At 47.1% G+C, this 21,270-nt stretch overlaps 2 protein-coding genes across 3 annotated transcripts; both read left to right on the top strand.

Annotated features, from left to right (window-relative positions):
* Positions 1-670: 670 nt before the first annotated feature.
* On the top strand, positions 671-8,713 carry sodc (Superoxide dismutase). The gene is given in 4 exon segments (NM_001160614.1): positions 671-772; positions 4,319-4,485; positions 7,674-7,791; positions 8,010-8,713. Coding segments are annotated over 4 exon segments (465 nt in total). The 5' UTR covers positions 671-700; the 3' UTR covers positions 8,118-8,713.
* A 4,407-nt stretch (positions 8,714-13,120) lies between these two features.
* Positions 13,121-20,774, top strand: LOC110533253 (transcription regulator protein BACH1). 2 transcript variants are annotated; one of them, XM_036989436.2, is made up of 5 exons: positions 13,121-13,381; positions 15,259-15,516; positions 16,318-17,991; positions 18,578-18,784; positions 19,162-20,774. In XM_036989436.2, exons 2-5 carry the CDS (start codon positions 15,259-15,261, stop codon positions 19,429-19,431), a joined length of 2,409 nt encoding a protein of 802 aa, XP_036845331.2. In that variant the 5' UTR covers positions 13,121-13,381; the 3' UTR covers positions 19,432-20,774. The 2 variants fall into 2 exon arrangements, with proteins under 2 accessions (XP_036845331.2, XP_036845332.2); XM_036989437.2 differs by having other exon boundaries at positions 18,584-18,784; positions 19,162-20,343.
* The last annotated feature ends 496 nt before the right edge of the window (positions 20,775-21,270 follow it).

Raw genomic sequence — 21,270 nt, 5'->3', positions numbered from 1 at the left:
GAGATAAGGGAGGTAAGGCCATAAATAGGCCATAGTGGCAAAGTAATTACAATATAGCAATTAAACACTGGAATGGTAGATGTGCAGTAGATGAATGTGCAATGTAGAAATACTGGGGTGCAAAGGAGCAAGGGCAGGAGCCTATCTCCTGTTTCTGTAGTGTGAGGCAGCTTGATGTACAAGTACACCCCCTGGACAGGACGCTCCTCTGGACAGGATGCTCTCTGGACAGGACGCTCTCTGGACAGGACGCTAGTCTATAGCAGAGCCTTGGGATTAAAAGCCTCTGAAATTATACATTTGACCAGTGACAACTTTTTGAGCTGCAACAATGTTACCTGGAGGTCAGTTGTAGATTGGATGTAAAAAAAAATAATAATAAAAAAAATTGAACCACGTGATTTCTAACCTATGGAGAGACACATAATAACACATTTTTATAGACTTGATTCATTCATATTGAAAAACGCCACTAGACGTACTAAACGCCACTTTCTATGTGCGGTTTGATTATTAGAAGTTTGTCTCTGTTGAATCTGCGTACTGCGCAGTTCCGGTAGTGTCCTTGCCTGCCAATCAGATCTCTGCTCACCCATCCCCTGGCCGCTGATTGGAACAAATTAACTCTCTTTCATTCATAAAGCTCTACATTCGCACTTGAGGTCTTTCTGTGACACACGGACTTTGTGAACTTGCAGAGATGGTGCTGAAGGCTGTTTGCGTGCTGACAGGAACCGGTGATGTTACCGGGACCGTATTCTTTGAGCAGGAGGTAAAGTATGTCGTTAATCCGGGAAAAATAGAAGCCTGTATTTCGACTTTAGCAGAACATATTCATTTGGCACATAATTCTGACTGTCTGCGGCTGGCCTTATCAATTAGATAGCGTTCGTTTACAAATACGTTTAACATGACAACACTTAGCAAGGCTAGTTAACTTGTTTTTATATCAAAACCGAATTTATGTAACGTTGTTATAGCTAGCGTTAAGAGCTAACGCACGTTACAACTTGGACGTGTTCACATTTTCCCTTGACGTAAAGCTTTAATTCTGGTCATCCTCAACCCCAGGACGCTTCCCTAGTTGATCCTGTTCTGCGGTTCTCTGTTGTCAAAGGGAAAACATGCCGACACGCAAACCGAGCTGCTTATGTGCAGAAAGGTTGCCATGTTGCTAGACCGTACTTCAACATCTGCGTTGTTTGGGGTTTTAGGCTGTGTTTCTGTACAACACTTTGTGATATCAGCTGATGTAAGAAGGGCTTCATGAATACATTTGCTTTAGATTGAATCCCTGAACTGATAAGGTAAAATCTGTCGTTCTGCCCCTGAACAAGGCAGTTAACCCACTGTTCCTAGGCCGTCATTGTAAATAAGAATTTGTTCTTAACTGACTTACCTAGCTAAATGAAATAAGTGGGCTAAAATATGAATCTCTGCCTAACTGGGTCACCGGGCTACCGGGCTAGGTAAAACGGCCTCGTCCATTGACAAGGCAGTGGCGTTTGTCCACACGGTGCATGTTGCCTTGGTCTCTAAGCCATCCTTGTTTTGGTCTCACAGGCTGAATGCTCATTGGCTATTAGCCGCAGTCCTTGTCCAATCGCGTTGTACTTCTGCTCCTACTACTTTCAAGACCAAACATTTGTGACGTAAGTTATCGCGAGATCCGACAGGGGTCTGTGGGACGGAACATCTCTTAGTGCGGTCTTGACCAGCTCAAACGACACGAGTCCCTATTTTTACTGATCCTAGCCCGTAGGATTTCACCCCAGAAATTAATCTGGGACACTACACTATTTTTTGGCGTATGTCTGACATTAGCAGATATGTTTTGAATAGGACATGATAAGACTGTCATCATTGACGTATGTGAGACGTCAAAAAGGTCCGTGCAATCTGGGATCCTAGGGACGCTCCCTCCATTGAAGTTTAATTTTAAAATAGTTTAGGGGTTAACAATGAGACGGATACTTACCGGGTGTATGAATGTGAAGCATCAGCTTGGCGTTTACACTCTCTACCAAATGTGGTAGTGGGCGGATGCCCAGTGAGAGGAGATGGATTTTGGCCGATATTCTGCACATGGCCTCAACGATGTAACGTTTTATCTCAATACAGTTCTGTTCCTAAAACTAGGATCTGTTATGAACAGTAAACGTTTTTTTTAATTGCTAGATTTAGGAGTGCGAAGGTGAATTGAGTTATTGCGCATGTGCACATCAGTTGTTCCATAATGGGAATATGCAGATGCTTGCTAGAACTGGCCAATAGGATATTGCCTGCTTGTGCTTGGCTCTGCCCACTTTGACACATTTTTGTTCCCATTGGAAATGACAGGCTGTGTGTGGTCTCTTGGTTAAGTTTTATGGTAGGGAATGTCCTGATGTACAACACTTCATTATGATAAAAATTCCATCAGTGATTGGATCATCTCTAACCAATCAGAGTATCAAATGCTGCTTTATCCACATGTTCTGCCTCTGGCCCAGCCCATCTGTTTCTGGGACCAATCAGATGATCTAGAATGGATTTCCATTCTAGAAATCGTTGGGAGGTAGCTCCTCCTATACAGACTCGGTGTAGAGGAGAAATGTACATCCTTCTGCGTGGCATAGCGTTTGGCCACTGCAAGGAGTTTGGGTAGCCAGTCAAGCAAAATGTATCTTGCTGCTTACTTTACGTGCTAGAAGTACCTGATGCTCGCTACAACTAGCCATACAAGCATTTGGTTGCCTTTTGATACCAGTCCTAATCTTGCATTTTCCCATAAGCCCTCTTTGTAAATCATCAATTTAGATAGCAATTGACCCTGCTTACAAAATAATATGGCTGAGATGAATGCAGGTTAATTGCTAGTTCTGCCTGTTGTACAATTTAGCTAGCAAGTTGAGGGGGGGAACTGCACCACAAACCAAAGCTAGCTACCTGCTAACGCTGCCGCCGCCTCCTGCTAACTCTGCTGCTCGCTGCTGCCCGCTGCTGCTCGCTAACTCTGCTGCCCGCTGCTGCTCGCTAACGCTGCTGCTCGCTAACTCTGCTCCCCGCCGCCTCCTGCTAACTCTGCTCCCCGCCGCCTCCTGCTAACTCTGCCCCCCCGCCGCCTCCTGCTAACTCTGCCCCCCCGCCGCCTCCTGCTAACTCTGCTCCCCGCCGCCTCCTGCTAACTCTGCTCCCCGCCGCCTCCTGCTAACTCTGCTCCCCGCCGCCTCCTGCTAACTCTGCTCCCCGCCGCCTCCTGCTAACTCTGCTCCCCGCCGCCTCCTGCTAACTCTGCTCCCCGCCGCCTCCTGCTAACTCTGCTCCCCGCCGCCTCCTGCTAACTCTGCTCCCCGCCGCTTCCTGCTAACTCTGCTCCCCGCCGCCTCCTGCTAACTCTGCTCCCCGCCGCCTCCTGCTAACTCTGCTCCCCGCCGCCTCCTGCTAACTCTGCTCCCCGCCGCCTCCTGCTAACTCTGCTCCCCGCCGCCTCCTGCTAACTCTGCTAGCTAACTCTGCTGCCCGCCGCCTCCTGCTAGCTAACTCTGCTGCCCGCCGCCTCCTGCTCGCTAACTCTGCTGCCCGCCGCCTCCTGCTCGCTAACTCTGCTGCCCGCCGCCTCCTGCTCGCTAACTCTGCTGCTCGCTAACTCTGCATGTAACATCGTTACAGATGAAGAGGCATCATTTGCTGCCGAGTGCCAGTCTGTTTCTGCTCTCTCACCCACTCCTATGGAATTGTCATGCAACGTTGGCTTGACAAACAGATCTGGGACCAGGCTAGAGTCTTTCTGCCTTGGCTCCCATTTTAATTTCCCCTTGAACCTGGTCTGGCGTGTTGGTCTACTTTCAAAAAACAAAGCAAAGTTTGCCTAAAAAAAGGCGTGTGGACAACTGACTGTAGTTGAGTTGATCCCTCAATGTCAAAGTAGCGTAACAACTAGCTGGCTACACACCTTGGTTTTGTAGGTGCTATTCCAGTGTAACTCATGGCTCATTGATATGCTAATTGAAACGGTCTTCTCAAACCTGACACATGATTTTGACACCTCATTTCAAACCCCATTCTGTAGTCTTCATTGTTACCCCCTGAGTGTTTTACTGTCTTCAATGTGTGTTTGCTCTGTGGTTCCAATGCATCGCCTGTGCCTTCCATCGTTCGTTATCACTGGTCTTCTGTAGGTCACCCTGTGTAGGTCACCCTGTGGTGGTCTCTGTGTAGGTCGCCCTGTGGTGGTCTCTGTGGTGGTCTCTGTGGTGGTCTCTGTGGTGGTCTCTGTGGTGGTCACCCTGTGGTGGTCACCCTGTGGTGGTCACCATGTGGTGGTCTCTCTTATCAGGGCGAAGATGCTCCAGTAAAGCTGACTGGGGAGATTGCAGGTCTGGCCCCGGGGGAGCATGGCTTCCACGTCCACGCCTTCGGAGACAACACCAACGGCTGCATGAGTGCGGGACCCCACTTCAACCCCCACAACAAGACCCACGGAGGACCCAACGATGATGTCAGGTGAGTCTGGCCTTATCACTCGTGGAGTTGGACCATGGCGGTATCTGTGATGCATGGGCAGCACCATTGAGGGGATAGCTCTTTTAATTTGGTCAATGTCTTCTACTTTGGAGTTAAATCAAATTGTATTTGTCACATGTTTGGAAACAAGTATAGACTTAGTGAATTGTTTGCTTATGGCGTCCTTTTCCAACAATGTTAAGAGGTAAATAGAAAAAAAAAATGAAATAGTGACACGAGGAATAAAATACACTGAATAAAAATTCAGAGTTCCAGGTAATAACACTGCTATATACAGGAAGTACCAGGTAATAACACTGCTATATACAGGGAGTACCAGGTAATAACACGGCTATATACAGGGAGTACCAGGTAATAACACGGCTATATACAGGGAGGTAATAACACGGCTATATACAGGGAGGTAATAACACTGCTATATACAGGGAGGTAATAACACTGCTATATACAGGGAGTACCAGGTAATAACACTGCAATATACAGGGAGTACCAGGTAATAACACTGCTATATATAGGGAGTACCAGGTAATAACACTGCTATATACAGGGAGTACCAGGTAATAACACTGCTATATACAGGGAGTACCAGGTAATAACACGGCTATATACAGGGAGTACCAGGTAATAACACGGCTATATACAGGGAGTACCAGGTATTAACACGGCTATATACAGGGAGTACCAGGTAATAACACGGCTATATACAGGGAGTACCAGGTAATAACACTGCTATATACAGGGAGTCTCAGGTAATAACACTGCTATATACAGGGAGTACCAGGTAATAACACTGCTATATACAGGGAGTACCAGGTAATAACACTGCTATATACAGGGAGTACCAGGTAATAACACTGCTATATACAGGGAGTACCAGGTAATAACACTGCTATATACAGGGAGTACCAGGTAATAACACTGCTATATACAGGGAGTACCAGGTAATAACACTGCTATATACAGGGAGTACCAGGTAATAACACTGCTATATACAGGGAGTACCAGGTAATAACACTGCTATATACAGGGAGTACCAGGTAATAACACTGCTATATACAGGGAGTACCAGGTAATAACACTGCTATATACAGGGAGTACCAGGTAATAACACTGCTATATACAGGGAGTACCAGGTAATAACACTGCTATATACAGGGAGTACCAGGTAATAACACTGCTATATACAGGGAGTACCAGGTAATAACACTGCTATATACAGGGTGTCCATTGGCTGACTTTGGGCCCCCAAACATTAAAAGATTTGTGCAGGCCAATTGTCTGAGAGGAAATTCCATTATTTTTGATCTGATCATTGAGGTAGAAACCACTGAATACATTTCACTGGTCATGCTTATCAGTCTACAGGTTAACTTCCATGCCTTCTCGTATGAATTTGGGATCTATCATCCCACAACTGTGCCAGTGCTATTCTATTGGCCAACAAGCTGACCAATAGAATAGCTATACTTTTCTACTGTAGGGGATAGTAGCTTGACAAATGGTGCATTTGTAAAGTATTCAGACCCCTTGACCTTGTCCACATTTTGTTACTTTACAGCCTTATTATAAAATGTATTAAATAAGTTTGCCCCATAGCGACGTCGCAGCGCCCCATAGCGACGTTGCAGCGTCCCATAGCGAGAGAACCAGGTTTGTAGAAATGTATAAAATACAAACATAGAAATCCAGCATTTGACATGAGTTTAACACCCTTTACTCAGTACTTTGAAGCACCTGTATTTGGGGAGTTTCTCCTATTCTTCTCTGCAGATCCTCTCAGGCTGAATGGGGAGCGTTGCTGCACAGTAATTTTCAGATCTCGCCAGATGTTGGCTCGGGTTCAAGTCCGGGCTCTGGCGGGGCTACTCAAGGACATTCAGAGACTAGTCCCGAAGCCACTCCTGTGTTGTCTTGGCTGTGTGCTTAGGGTGGTTGTCCTGTTGGAAGGTGAACCTTTGCCCCTGATCGCTCTGGAGCAGGGTTTCATCAAGGAGCCTGACTAGTCTCACAGTCCCTGCTGCTGAAAAACATCCCCACAACATGATGCTGCCACCACCATGCTTCACCGTAGGGATGGTGCCACCACCATGCTTCACCGTAGGGATGTTGCCAGGTTTCCTCCAGATGTGACGCTTCACATTCAGGCCAAAGAGCTCAATCATGTTTCTGTCAGTCCTTTTAGGTACCTTTTGGCAAACTCCAAGGCTGTCTTTTACTGAGTGGCTTCCAGCTGACCACTCTACCATAACGGCCTGATTTGGTGGAGTGCTGCAGAGATGGTTGTCCTTCTGGAAGGTTCTCCCATCTCCAGAGGATTCCTCAGTTTGTCCGGTCGGCCAGCTATAGGAAGAGTCTTGGTGGTTTCAAACTTCCATATTTAAGAATGATGGCGGCCACTGTTTTTGATGACCTCAAATGCTGCAGCCATTTTCTTGGTACCCTTCCCCAGAGATAGATATTTATATATATATATATATATATATATATATATATATATATATATATATATATATATATATATATATATATATTACTTTCACCCCTTCTATGCAGATCTGCAAAGAAAAAGCCAAATCTGACTGGCCAATAAAAAGAAGATTAAGATGGGCAAAAGAACAGACACTGGGACAGAGGAACTCTGCCTAGAAGGCCAGCATCTTCACTGATGTTGAGACTGGTGTTTTGCAGGTTCTATTTAATGAAGCTGCCAGTTGAGGACTTGTGAGGCATCTGTTTCTCAAACTAGACACTAATGTACCTCATGCTCAATTGTGCAGCAGCCTCCCACTCCTCTTTCTATTCTGGTTAGAGGCAGTTTGCGCTGTTCTGTGTAGGGAGTAGGACACAGCGTTGTATGAGATCTTCAGTTTCTTGGTAATTTCTCACATGAGATAGCGTTCAAATCTCAGAACAACAATAGACTGACGAGTCTCAGAATGTATTTTGTTTCCAGCCATTTTGAGCATGTAATCAAACCCACAAATGCTGATGCTCCAGATACTCAACTCAACTAGTCTAAAGAAGGCCAGTTGTATTGCTTATTTAATCAGAACAACAGCTGTGCTAACACAATTTCTTACTAGTCTCTTTTTGTTTTGCTACATTGTTCACGTAGGGGCTAAACTATTGGACTCTCCTCTGACCAGCTGTTCTGTCTCTGTTGCTAGGCACATAGGGGACCTTGGCAACGTGACTGCAGGAGCTGACAATGTGGCTAAGATCAACATCCAGGACAAGATACTGACTCTCACTGGACCCCTCTCGATCATCGGCAGGACCATGGTGGTAAGAACACATTGCCTGACCTGTAGCTGCATGTTGTGTCCACTAGGCAGGAAATGGAAGGAAGCTGTAGCTGCATGTTGTGTCCATTAGGCAGGAAATGGAAGGAAATCCAAGTCAACACAACTGTTCTCATCCCATCTTTTCATTCTCTTTCATGCTGTTTTACCCTCTATTACCCTCTATTCCATTCATTCTATCTCCTCGCTCTATACCAATAGATCCATGAGAAAGCTGATGACCTGGGGAAAGGAGGCAATGAGGAGAGTCTGAAGACGGGCAACGCTGGCGGTCGCCAGGCCTGTGGTGTTATTGGAATTACCCAGTAAACACTCTGCCCCTGCTGGGAGCACGGGAACCACAAGCCACAGCTTGAAGACCACCCAGACCCCATTGGAAGCTCCCACATCTACCCTATCCCCCTACCTAAACCTGTAAGGCACCTCATGGACATCGGTCAGATGGCTTTCCTAAAAACAAAGATTGTCTGCGGCTTTAATAGAATTCTTTGTCCATTTACTTTAGTGATGAGTTGTCTGTTTTTGGGAAACTCCCCTCTGAAGGTGGACTCTGAGGGCTTTCAACTCAGGGACACAGCTGACGTTGAGGACAGATCTAATGAAGTGCACTAGGAGGTTGTGGCTAGGGGTTGATTGGGGGGGGGGGGGGGGGGGGGGTATATATTTACTCTTGTCTGTACACATTGGTCCTAGCACTGCTTCTGTCTGTAATATGGGGGTTATTATTCTACACTGTGAACATGTATTATACATTCTGTCTGATATGGCTTCCTATGTAGTTCACTACTTATGTCCAGGCCCTGTAGGGTTAGTGAACTGGATGAGGGGGGTGGCCAACTACCGGGTGCCTTTTCAGACACACATGCTGTTCACTGTACAAAGCTGCCCAATAAAAAGATGTTGTCACTAAACCTTGGTGGCTTTTATGTTGCTGTTTTTTTAATGGTGGTAAAAGCCTCAATCTCAGGCTTCTCACGTCCAGCGGATGAGATTTGGAAGGATGGTCACGTGAGACTATGGCCAGTCGTAGTAGAGGGCTGCAAGGTGTGCTAGCAGGTGTGTAGATACAAATCTGTTGAATAATAACATCTCTATCTGAAGACGTCTGAGTAAGCCTTCGCTGAAATACACGACCCAGGAAAGAGGCATTTTGAGTGAATCAAGAGTGAATGTGTGCGTGTACATTTTATGTCAACTGCATCTCTGCAGACCCAGGGTTGTTGACTGGTGTTGCTGCTGACTGAACATCTGACGAAGACTCCGTACAGTAGATTGTGCCTGTCAAGTGGTAGTATTGTTTGGTGCCTCTAGATGGCGCCACCCTCCTGTCAAGTCACAGGCCAAATCTGTATCTCGATTTGCTTAAATATCCATTCTCTTCTGTGGCCTCATCAACTGTGTATCATTTCAATTCTGGTGTATTTTTATTTATGCTAACACTTGCTGTATGATTTGAATACGTTGGAACTGGGCTATAGTTTATAAAGTGCAGTGGCAAATTCAATAGGAAGAGACTTGACAATTGAAACAATATGGTGCAATGAAGCTCATTAGACTAGCTTAGCTTTCACCTGGTCGGTTTCTAATCAGGGCAATGGAGGACATTTTTATCAATTTAGACTCAGTGAAAGGATGGTCAGTGACTGATTTCTGCTCCTAGAGGGCGATGCGCTTTGACTGGTAGGTTTTAATATCTGCGGACTGTCGTAGCTACACGCCATGCCAACTGCCTTTTTGAAGGCACTTGTAACAGTATGAAGCGCATTATCATTAATTACATGACAAGCCGCACACTAGCATTACGTCAATACATGCATCACTGGCGAGCTAATGCCACGCCCACTGGCGAGCTAATGCCACGCCCACTGGCGAGCTAATGCCACGCCCACTGGTGAGCTAATGCCACGCCCACTGGCGAGCTAATGCAACATTAAATATCTGTTGGAGCTAGACCCTGTTGAACCCAACTCTCGCGTGATACTACTTAGTGGGTGCGGTGTGTAGCCAGCCGATCGTGACTACAAGCCACCCCCCCGCGGTCTGTAGATAGACCATACTTGGTCTATATATTTATAAAGGCCTTTTTTCATTCGCAGATGTCACACAAAGTGCTTACACAGAAATCCAACCTAAAACCGCAAGCAGATGTAGAAGCACGGTAGCTAAGAAAAACTTCCTAGGAAGAAACCTAGAGAGGAACCAGGCTCTTTTCTTCAAAGAGGTTCATGAATTTATCACTGCTGAAGTGAAAGCCATCCTCTCTTGGGGAATACCGTTTTTTTAGTTAGCTTCGCAACAGTGTCAAATACACTGCTCAAAAAATGAAAGGGAACACTAAAATAACACATCCTAGATCTGAATGAATGAAATATTCTTATTAAATACTTTTTTCTTTACATAGTTGAATGTGCTGACAACAAAATCACACAAAAGTTATCAATGAAATTTATCAACCCATGGAGGTCTGGATTTGGAGTCACACTCAAAATTAAAGTGTAAAACCACACTACAGGCTGATCCAACTTTGATGTAATGTCCTTAAAATAAGTCAAAATGAGGCTCAGTAGTGTATGTGGCCTCCAAGTGCCTGTATGACCTCCCTACAACGCCTGGCATGCTCCTGATGAGGTGGCGGATGGTCTCCTGAGGGATCTCCTCCCAGACCTGGACTAAAGCATCCGCCAACTCCTGGACAGTCTGTGGTGCAACGTGGCGTTGGTGGATGGAGCAAGACATGATGTCCCAGATGATCTCAATTGGATTCAGGTCTGGGGAACGGGCGCGCCAGTCCATAGCATCAATGCCTTCCTCTTGCAGGAACTGCTGACACACTCCAGCCACATGAGGTCTAGCATTGTCTTGCATTAGGAGGAACCCAGGGCCAACCGCACCAGCATATGGTCTCAAAAGGGGTCTGAGGATCTCATCTCGGTACCTAATGGCAGTCAGGCTACCTCTGGCGAGCACATGGAGGGCTGTGCGGCCCCCCAAAGAAATGCCACCCCACACCATGACTGACCCACCGCCAAACCGGTCATGCTGGAGGATGTTGCAGGCAGCAGAACGTTCTCCACGGCGTCTCCAGACTCTGTCACGTCTGTCACATGTGCTCAGTGTGAACCTGCTTTCATCTGTGAAGAGCACAGGGCGCCAGTGGCCATCCATACAACCCAGCAGGGCCATCCATACAACCCAGCAGGGCCATCCGTACGACCCAGCAGGGCCATCCGTACGACCCAGCAGGGCCATCCATACAACCCAGCAGGGCCATCCATACAACCCAGCAGGGCCATCCGTACGACCCAGCAGGGCCATCTGTACAACCCAGCAGGGCCATCCGTACAACCCAGCAGGGCCATCGTGGCCATCCGTACGACCCAGCAGGGCCATCCGTACGACCCAGCAGGGCCATCAGGGCCGTCCGTACAACCCAGCAGAATGTAGTTCTGATAGTAGTCTGGGTTTGTGAATCTCAGAGCTTGTAAAGAACAGCAGGTGGTGTGATGCAGTATAGACTGCTCTCCCTCTCTCCCCTCCATGTTAGGGTCTGAGGGTCCTGCCCCTCCTCAGTTCCCCATGTATATATGACTATAACAAAGCGGCATTTACAATCGAGGATGGTTCTCGATGTGGTAGAAATGTAAGGCATTAAAGTAGATGGGTGATATGATGAGATATTCTGCCACTGTTGCGAAATAGTGGAAGTTTTTGTTAAAATGGAGGGAGTAGGCTTGTCATAATGACATTGTGTTTCTTACTAGTTCCCTGTAGTAACTGTTGTTACCCGTGGAAGGGGAAACAATACGACGATTACCTACCCTGTACGCGGCACAATAACTTCTCTATTATGAAACAGATGTGTTCATGTGGACTTCCGTCAGCGTGATCCTTCCGTCTCATTTGCTAAATAATGTTTATTATTTATTTGCAAATTATGGTGGAAATAAGTATTTGGTCACCTACAAACAAGCAAGATTTCTGGCTCTCACAGACCTGTAACTTCTTCTTTAAGAGGCTCCACTGTCCTCCACTTGTTACCTGTATTAATGGCACCTGTTTGAACTTGTTATCAGTATAAAAGACACCTGTCCACAACCTCAAACAGTCACACTCCAAAGTCCACTATGGCCAAGACCAAAGAGCTGTCAAAGGACACCAGAAACAAAATTGTAGACCTGCACCAGGCTGGGAAGACTGAATCTGCAATAGGTAAGCAGCTTGGTTTGAAGAAATCAACTGTGGGAGCAATGATTAGGAAATGGAAGACATACAAGACCACTGATAATCTCCCTCGATCTGGGGCAAGATCTCACCCCGTGGGGTCAAAATGATCACCAGAACCACACGGGGGGACCTAGTGAATGACCTGCAGAGAGCTGGGACCAAAGTAACAAAGCCTACCATCAGTAACACACTACGCCGCCAGGGACTCAAATCCTGCAGTGCCAGACGTGTCCCCCTGCTTAAGCCAGTACATGTCCAGGCCCGTCTGAAGTTTGCTAGAGAGCATTTGGATGATCCAGAAGAAGATTGGGAGAATGTCATATGGTCAGATGAAACCAAAATAGAACTTTTTGGTAAAAACTCAACTCGTCGTGTTTGGAGGACAAAGAATGCTAAGTTGCATCCAAAGAACACCATACCTACTGTGAAGTATGGGGGTGGAAACATCATGCTTTGGGGCTGTTTTTCTGCAAAGGGACCAGGGCGACTGATCCGTGTAAAGGAAAGAATGAATGGGGCAAAGTACCGTGAGATTTTGAGTGAAAACCTCCTTCCATCAGCAAGGGCATTGAAGATGAAACATGAGAGATGGCAACAAAGGGATCTCTGTGAGAGATGGCAACAAAGCGATCTCTGTGAGAGATGGCAACAAAGCGATCTCTGTGAGAGATGGCAACAAAGCGATCTCTGTGAGAGATGGCAACAAAGCGATCTCTGTGAGAGATGGCAACAAAGCGATCTCTGTGAGAGAAGGCAACAAAGCGATCTCTGTGAGAGATGGCAACAAAGCGATCTCTGTGAGAGAAGGCAACAAAGCGATCTCTGTGAGAGATGGCAACAAAGCGATCTCTGTGAGAGATGGCAACAAAGCGATCTCTGTGAGAGATGGCAACAAAGCGATCTCTGTGAGAGAAGGCAACAAAGCGATCTCTGTGAGAGATGGCAACAAAGGCATCCTGACACCTTCAGATTAAAGTATGCGCTTTACATTGACTAATAAAGGGTTAATAGACATTAATACAAAAAATAATTCACTATCTATTCCCCTTTCTCTTTCTTGATAAAAGGACCCCTTTTCACAAAATGTCAGTCAAACACCGGCTACAGTAGGCTGCTGGATGCCTTTAAATGCGGAAGTTAACTGTGACAGAGAGAGACCGTAGCCAATAAGGGAACGTTGGAAAGGTGACAGTTCAGGCTGAAAGTCAGAAGACTAAAGCTACGAAGGATTGGCTCCACCAGTTAGTTAAAGTTGTCAGCCAAAGTTGAAGAGCGAGTGGATTTCTCACGTCGTGAATATAAACCTGTTTGATTTCAGCTCTTCGTCGTTGTAGGATAACCGATGTCAGGTTAGTTCTGCTGATCGTTTTTTCTTCTCACTAAATTGTGTTGTTTGGTTAGAAACCTATTAACACTAGACATTTACTATTGTACTGTGTGCTTTATTATTAAAGTACATTATTGGAGTGGTCTATCTAGTCTATCCAGCGGGCTCTGGTAGCCTAAATGCCTCGTTCACATGGTGAAGTATTTCATTTATTATTAAAGTACATTATTGGAGGGGTCTATCTAGTCTATCCAGTGGGCTCTGGTAGCCTAAATGCCTCGTTCACATGGTGAAGTATTTCATTTATTATTAAAGTACATTATTGGAGGGGTCTATCTAGTCTATCCAGTGGGCTCTGGTAGCCTAAATGCCTCGTTTACATGCTGAAGTATTTCATTGCGGTGTATCTCAACGTAATGTCATCTCTTCGGTTTGGCTGTAAACCTGATTGTCCACTTTTTGGTCACTGTGAAGATCAAAATCACTTTTAGGGTCAGGTGTGTTTCTTGAACAGCTGTTGTCTCAGATATATAGTCTAGATTCTATTATATTCCGATAGGTAATGTTTGGAGTAAACATCAAGTTAAGCATGTCACAGAAGTGTTTAGCCCGTCACAGAAGTGTTTAGCCCGTCACAGAAGTGTTTAGCCCGTCACAGAAGTGTTTAGCCCCTCACAGAAGTGTTTAGCCCGTCACAGAAGTGTTTAGCCCGTCACAGAAGTGTTTAGCCCCTCACAGAAGTGTTTAGCCCGTCACAGAAGTGTTTAGCCCGTCACAGAAGTGTTTAGCCTGTCACAGAAGTGTTTAGCCCATCACAGAAGTGTTTAGCCCATCACAGAAGTGTTTAGCCCGTCACAGAAGTGTTTAGCCTGTCCTTTTTCCAAAGACATAGAAGGTTGGAAATATAGGATTTGAACCTGACAAGCGCAGATTTGCCATCCAAGGTTTCCTTTTTGCCAACTGGGACAAACCTTGCTGTCTGTGCGTGTAAATATAGACCTATAACCTGTAGTGAAGCCATGTAGGTTGTGAACTCTACTGTGGGTTACTTGGAAAACCAGGCAGTTATGCGGTCAAATCCGCAAGGGTGGGGACAGAACGGGACAGACGGGAAATCGCTTGCTCATCCCGAAAGGCTTTACATGGTCAATCTGTTATCTGCGTCGGCCGTGCAGCGGTGATCTGTCCTCTGAACTATACGGAGCCCACCACGTTTCTTACAAAGTGTAGAGGCCACGAGGACGCAGCACAGAGCTGAATTTGGACTCGGGAGACTCCGCCATTGCGTCACACCCCCCCCATACCGCGTCACCGACCACATTTTCGGTTCAGGCGTGAATTGGCTTTTAATCAGCAGGAGCGCATGAGTCAGGACTCTCCACGCTGTTACGCCAGACCACACACACACACACACACACACACACACACACACACACACACACACACACACACACACACACACACACACACCCCCCCCCCCCCGCGGTGCATGACTTGACTAATCCAAATCAAGCTCGGTGAGTTCATTCTTCAGTCAGGTGTTAGACATGTAGGCTATAGTAGCCTATACAGAATTTACTATAATGTCATATTTGAGATTTAAGGATATTTTAAGCGTAAATGAATTTGTAATTTATTGCTTTTAAAAAATATTTATCTTGAGGGGATTCACGAGTGGCGCAGCGGTCTAAGGCACTAAGAGTTAAATCTGTTTCTGTTTGGTTTTAATCCTCCTCAATGTGGGGGGGGGGGGGGGGGGTTGATTTGACTAGTTGTTTACAATATTTAATAGTCTGTAACAGCTCATTAGGTTAGGCTACATTGTATTTAGCAAGTAGGATAAGATATATATTTGTTTTACATGTCATCATCTTCACTCTCTCTGTGTGTCTTCCACAGATGTCCGTCTCCATGTCTAGTCTGGAGAGCCCGCCACGGTCCTCCGTGTTTACCTTTGAGTCCTCGGTGCACAGCTGCCATGTGCTGCGTTGCCTGGACGACCAGCGGAGGCGTGACCTGCTGTGTGACATCACAGTGGTGGTGGAAGGGAGGAGCTTCAGGGCCCATCGCTCTGTGCTAGCTTCCTGCAGCAAATACTTCACTCACAGGGTCTCGTCCCACGCGGGCCCAGGCCTCGTCATCACCCTGCCTCAGGAGGTGAGAGGGGAACAAAGCCTAGCACGTAGTCCATTAATCTAAAGCCTGGCACGTAGTCCATTAATCTAAAGCCTGGCACGTAGTCCATTAATCTAAAGCCTAGCACGTAGTCCATTAATCTAAAGCCTGGCACGTAGTCCATTAATCTAAAGCCTGGCACGTAGTCCATTAATCTAAAGCCTGGCACGTAGTCCATTAATCTAAAGCCTAGCACGTAGTCCATTCATCTAAAGCCTGGCACGTAGTCCATTCATCTAAAGCCTGGCACGTAGTCCATTAATCTAAAGCCTGGCACGTAGTCCATTAATCTAAAGCCTGGCACGTAGTCCATTAATCTAAACTCTGGCACGTAGTCCATTAATCTAAAGCCTAGCACGTAGTCCATTAATCCAGAGGTTATCCCACTGAGCTGAGGTCCAGAGGTTATCCCACTGAGCTTAGGTCCAGAGGTTATCCCACTGAGCTTAGGTCCAGAGGTTATCCCACTGAGCTTAGGTCCAGAGGTTATCCCACTGAGCTGAGGTCCAGAGGTTATCCCAGTGAGCTTAGGTCCAGAGGTTATCCCACTGAGTTTAGGTCCAGAGGTTATCCCACTGAGCTTAAACCGAACACAAATCTTACGTTCCCAAGGTTACTCATCACACGAGTGTAGTTTGGCTAAGAGATGAGATGCTCTGTCAGATAGGAAATATCTGGAACATCCTGAATCAGCAGAGTGTGTGTGACCACATTGGTTTAGTTGTGGTGGATTTAATGTGTATTGCTGTGTCACGACCATGTTTCTTCGTGTCTCTCTCTAAGGTGACGGTGAGTGGCTTTGAGCCACTGCTGCAGTTTGTCTACACCTCCAAGCTGCTCTTCACTAAAGATAATGTCATGGAGATACAACACTGTGCCTCTATTCTGGGTTTCAGGGATCTGGACTCGGCCTGTTTTGACTTCCTCCTGCCCAAGTTCTTCAGCAGCAGTTCGCCCTCCTTCCAGAGGAAGACCTGCTGTAAGACACGGTGCAGGAGACAGTCCCCCGGGCCAGAGCTTAGCAACATCGACACAAACAAGGATGTCTTAGATGATGACAAAGGGGTCCGGGTGGTTTCTGATTCGCCCGTTGAGCAGGATGTGGGTGGAGCCCCCTGTCAAAGCAGCCAACCAACAAATGGTGTGACAGGATGTAAAAGCGAAACCCCCGCCCCTCCTCCTGAAGTCAATATCCAATCAGACACCCAGACTGACGACTCCCTGCGGTGCCCCAAGTCCTGTAAGTTCCAGCTGGCTTGTGGGAAGGACAGTGTGTGTCTGGACGTCTGCATCCCAGAAACAACCCTTGATTCCCCAGTGGTCACTGAGGAGGGCTGCCCTCTGCCTCAGTCCCGGTCCTGTCTACCTTGCTCCAGTAGTGGGGGCTGTAAGGAGGGTCCTGCAGTGGAGATCTCTGGAGAGAACTCCTCCCATTGCTCACAGACACAGACTAACCAGCCAGGACATGGAGAGGTTGAGGAGAGGGTAGGAGAGGAGGATGGGGAAAAGAGAGAGGCAGCCGAGGAGAAGAGAAACTGGGATGAGGGAAGTAAAGAGGCAGCCGGGGAGAACGTAGACAAGTATGAGCAGGTAGGAGAGGAGGAAGAGAGGAGGAGAGAAGCAGAGAAGGCTTCTGGAGTCGGCTGCCTTAGATCTCCACTCAGGGAGGTTTCCAGTGGTAGGACTGTCAGCTGTGAACAGAGCCCAGGGTTGGATGAGGGGACAGTGGGTACTGCATCACACCGATGTCCCCTTGAGGAACCTGGGCTTGGCCATCAGAGCCCTGGAGGTGTGGGGGAAGGAGGTTGTGTTCTAGGTGGTAGAGGGCACCGTGAAGGGTTAGATCCTGCTGTCTCCATCCCCAGTCAGCCAAAGACAGAACAGGAGCAGGGAGGGAGAGGAGAGGGAGAGGAAGAGAGGAGAGAGATGGATAGAGGGAGAGGACAGGGAGAGGAAGAGAGGAGAGAGATGGATAGAGATGGGGGAGAGGAAGAGAGGAGAGAGAGCGGATGGGACGAGAGGAGCAGCATGGAGAGGGAGGTGGCTGAACACTTGGCCCATGGTCTTTGGTCAGACCTCTCGTCTCCTCCTCCTTCCCTCCTCCAGGACTCCCTACCTGAGACTGGGCCTGAGAACATTCAGGACAGTAGCTCCACCTTGAATCCCCGGAGCATGAGCCCCAAGTTGGACTGGCTGAACCAGCTGTACCTCACCTCCAGCACCGGGGACTGTCCTTTTCTCCATGGCCTGGACAGAGAGATGGACAGTGGGACAGATGGGGAGAAGGACAGAGGAACAGGGTTAGGGGACGCCCAGCTGCCGGGCTGTGAAGGGTCATCCCAGTCAGAGAAGAGTCCCTGTGTGTCCTCTCTGACCTCTGGGGATGATGGAGACTCGGACTGCTTCGATACAGAGGGAGACAGTGATTCCTGCTCCTACAGCCAGAAGGCTAGGGAGGTGAGTCATACTGGGAGAGAGGGAGGCAGAGTCCTGCTCCTATAGCCAGAGGACCAGGGAGGTGATACTGGGAGAGAGGGAGGGAGAGTCCTGCTCCTACAGCCAGAGGACCAGGGAGGTGATACTGGGAGAGAGGGAGGGAGAGTCCTGCTCTTACAGCCAGAGGACCAGGGAGGTGATACTGGGAGAGAGGGAGGGAGAGTCCTGCTCCTACAGCCAGAGGACCTCAGTTTCCCTTCTCTACCTGTACCCTGGCATATTTTATTTTTAACACTACAGTACTACTAGAGGGGGTGTGTGTGACCCGTCACATGTACAGTGGGACAAAAAAGTATTTAGTCAGCCACCAATTGTGCAAGTTCTCCCACTTAAAAAGATGAGAGAGGCCTGTAATTTTCATCATAGGTACACTTCAACTATGACAGACAAAATGAGAAAAAAAATCCAGAAAATCACATTGTAGGATTTTTAATGAATGTATTTGCAAATTATGGTGGAAATAAACTTTTGTTATTGACCAAATACTTATTTTCCGTATTGATCTGATCCAATCCAGACCGGTCTTGATCCTCTCCGTGTTTTCCAGTTACAGCTGCCATTCTCTGTAGGTCAGATTTTGGCGTTGAGCAGGAATGACTTCCAGCTGATGTTGAGGCACCAGACTCTGACCCGAGAGCAGCTGGACTTTGTCCACGACGTCAGACGCAGGAGTAAGAACCGCAGCGCAGCCCAGCGCTGTCGCAAGAGGAAGCTGGACTGTATACACAATCTGGAGTGTGAGATCGACAAACTGGTGAGGTGACATGACTGTCTCTTAAAGCTGTTACAGAAAAGGACAATTAGATTTACTAATGTACTGTGTGTGTGTGTGTGTGTGTGTGTGTGTGTGTGTGTGTGTGTGTGTGTTTGGGATTTCTGCATGATGTGTTTCTGGTGTGTGTGTGTGTTTTGTGATGTCTGTGTGCTGTCCCTGTCTGTGTGCTGTCTGTGTGTTGTCCCTGTCTGTGTGTTGTCCCTGTCTGTGTGCTGTCCCTGTCTGTGTGTTGTCCCTGTCTGTGTGCTGTCCCTGTCTGTGTGCTGTCCCTGTCTGTGTGCTGTCCCTGTCTGTGTGCTGTCCCTGTCTGTGTGCTGTCCCTGTCTGTGTGCTGTCCCTGTCTGTGTTTCTCCCAGAGGACAGAGAAGGATCATCTCATGACAGAGAGGACCAATCTGATCCAGATGAAACTGAAGACTTGGCAAAGTGTGTCTGAACTGTGTCAGAGGGCCTGCAGCGAGTCCGCCCTGAGTCCCAAACAACTCCAGGTCCTAGCCTCCCCATATTGCCCTCTCTCTGCTCTCATCTCCCCCACAGACCCAGCCTCCCCTGGGCTAGAGAAACGACTACAGCCCCTGGCTTCTCTGTCGGCCTCCTCCTCAGCCTCAGAACCCCGAGAATCTTAGACCAGCTCTCCCAAGGACACACCCACAGGGGAGGAGCTATCAGGTGATTGGACAGACCCTCAGGTACATACCTGTGAACAGGTGACTGATACCCTGCCCATGGAATAGTGTGACCAACAAAGGTGTTAGTCCAGACACCTGTAGGGACCACCATTATCTTCATCACCACCATCATCACCATCATCATCATCACCACCATGTTCTGCTTATAATATTATAATAGGCTACAACTCCTAAACAGAGGAAAGATTTCTAACCACTAGGCTACCTTCCGCCCCTACACTCTAACCACTAGGCTACCACTAGGCTACCAGTAACCAGCAGGTAGCCTAGTGGTTAGAGCGTTGGACTAGTAACCAGCAGGTAGCCTAGTGGTTAGAGTGTTGGACTAGTTACCAGCAGGTAGCCTAGTGGTTAGAGCGTTGGACTAGTAACCAGCAGGTAGCCTAGTGGTTAGAGCGTTGGACTAGTAACCAGCAGGTAGCCTAGTGGTTAGAGCGTTGGACTAGTTACCAGCAGGTAGCCTAGTGGTTAGAGCGTTGGACTAGTTACCAGCAGGTAGACTAGTGGTTAGAGCGTTGGACTAGTAACCAGCAGGTAGCCTAGTGGTTAGAGCGTTGGACTAGTAACCAGCAGGTAGCCTAGTGGTTAGAGCGTTGGACTAGTAACCAGCAGGTAGCCCAGTGGTTAGAGCGTTGGACTAGTAACCAGCAGGTAGCCTAGTGGTTAGAGCGTTGGACTAGTAACCGAAAGGTTGCTCAATCGATTCCCCGAGCTGACAAGGTACAAATCTGTCGTTCTGCCCCTGAACAGGCAGTTAACCCACTGTTCCTAGACCGTCATTGTAAATAAGAATGTGTTCTTAACTGACTTGCCTAGTTAAATAAAGGTAAAATAAAAAAATTACAAAAATCATCTCCACTTTATAGACAAAGAGACCATAGACCCTTCACACCATCCCAATAACTTCTCTTTCCTCCTGAAGTGTGCAATCTGAGGAATTTAAACGTGCTCAGATGTACATCAAACTGATGTACATCTGACATTTGGGGTTATTGCCTTATTGCAGATTTTATAAGCAGAACAATATCTAAATGAGGCATTAAAAAAAAGAATTGTCTCCCACACCCCCCTTTTAGAAAGTATGTTTCCAGCCTTCTCAGAGGGCATTTCTATATACCAGTCCTTTCCTTTCAAATCCACGAAGGGAAGTGAACAGGTGCACACTTTGGTAGAAAGTAGAGATTATTGGGACAACCTGTGTGTGAAAGAGAACCACATCCCTATACACCCTATGCAACTTCATTCATGTGATTATTAACATAAAGAACACAATCACTACTGATGTATCTCTACTCTATATACCTTCTTTGACAATTGGAAACCTCCTCCCCACTATTTTAGTTTTTAGTAGTTGTACCTTGTAGTGATAAGAAGTTACTCTGAAGATTTATGCCAGGCTTCTCCAAGAACTCTCTCTGAGTGGACTTTTACATTTCACTGAACTGTTCTTCAATAGCACATCAATCTGAGGTAATGTTTGGTCAACTTCATGTCAACCTCCGGTCAATTTAAGGGTCAACTGGTTGGTTGTTAATCAGAGTGTATGACCGTTCAGAAGACTGGCTATATCTATCTCTTAGAACTGAAATATTCCGGAACATTCCACAGGACTTCCAACCTTTCGTGTTCCAATAGCACTCAGGTAATGTCTGGTGAACTGTCAAGAGTCCATGACCATGTTTGGGCATAATTTTATTTTCAAATCCGTTAATTCTGGAATGAATGGTACGCTCCAAAACATACAGGACTTCACATGGAGAGATGCTGCGAGACCGG

The sequence above is a fragment of the Oncorhynchus mykiss genome, chromosome 10 (genome assembly GCF_057628025.1).
Source record: "Oncorhynchus mykiss isolate SJ-2025 chromosome 10, ASM5762802v1, whole genome shotgun sequence".
NCBI lineage: Eukaryota > Metazoa > Chordata > Actinopteri > Salmoniformes > Salmonidae > Oncorhynchus > Oncorhynchus mykiss.
This window is presented reverse-complemented; position numbering and strand designations above follow the sequence as displayed.

Excerpts from the sequence above, each read along its gene's own strand:
- LOC110533253 (XM_036989436.2), top strand. The coding sequence starts at position 15,259 with ATGTCCGTCTCCATGTCTAGTCTGGAGAGCCCGCCACGGTCCTCCGTG. Across the intron at positions 15,517-16,317 it reads TCATCACCCTGCCTCAGGAG|GTGACGGTGAGTGGCTTTGA; the intron begins GTGAGAGGGGAA and ends TCTCTCTCTAAG. Across the intron at positions 18,785-19,161 it reads AGTGTGAGATCGACAAACTG|AGGACAGAGAAGGATCATCT; the intron begins GTGAGGTGACAT and ends TGTTTCTCCCAG.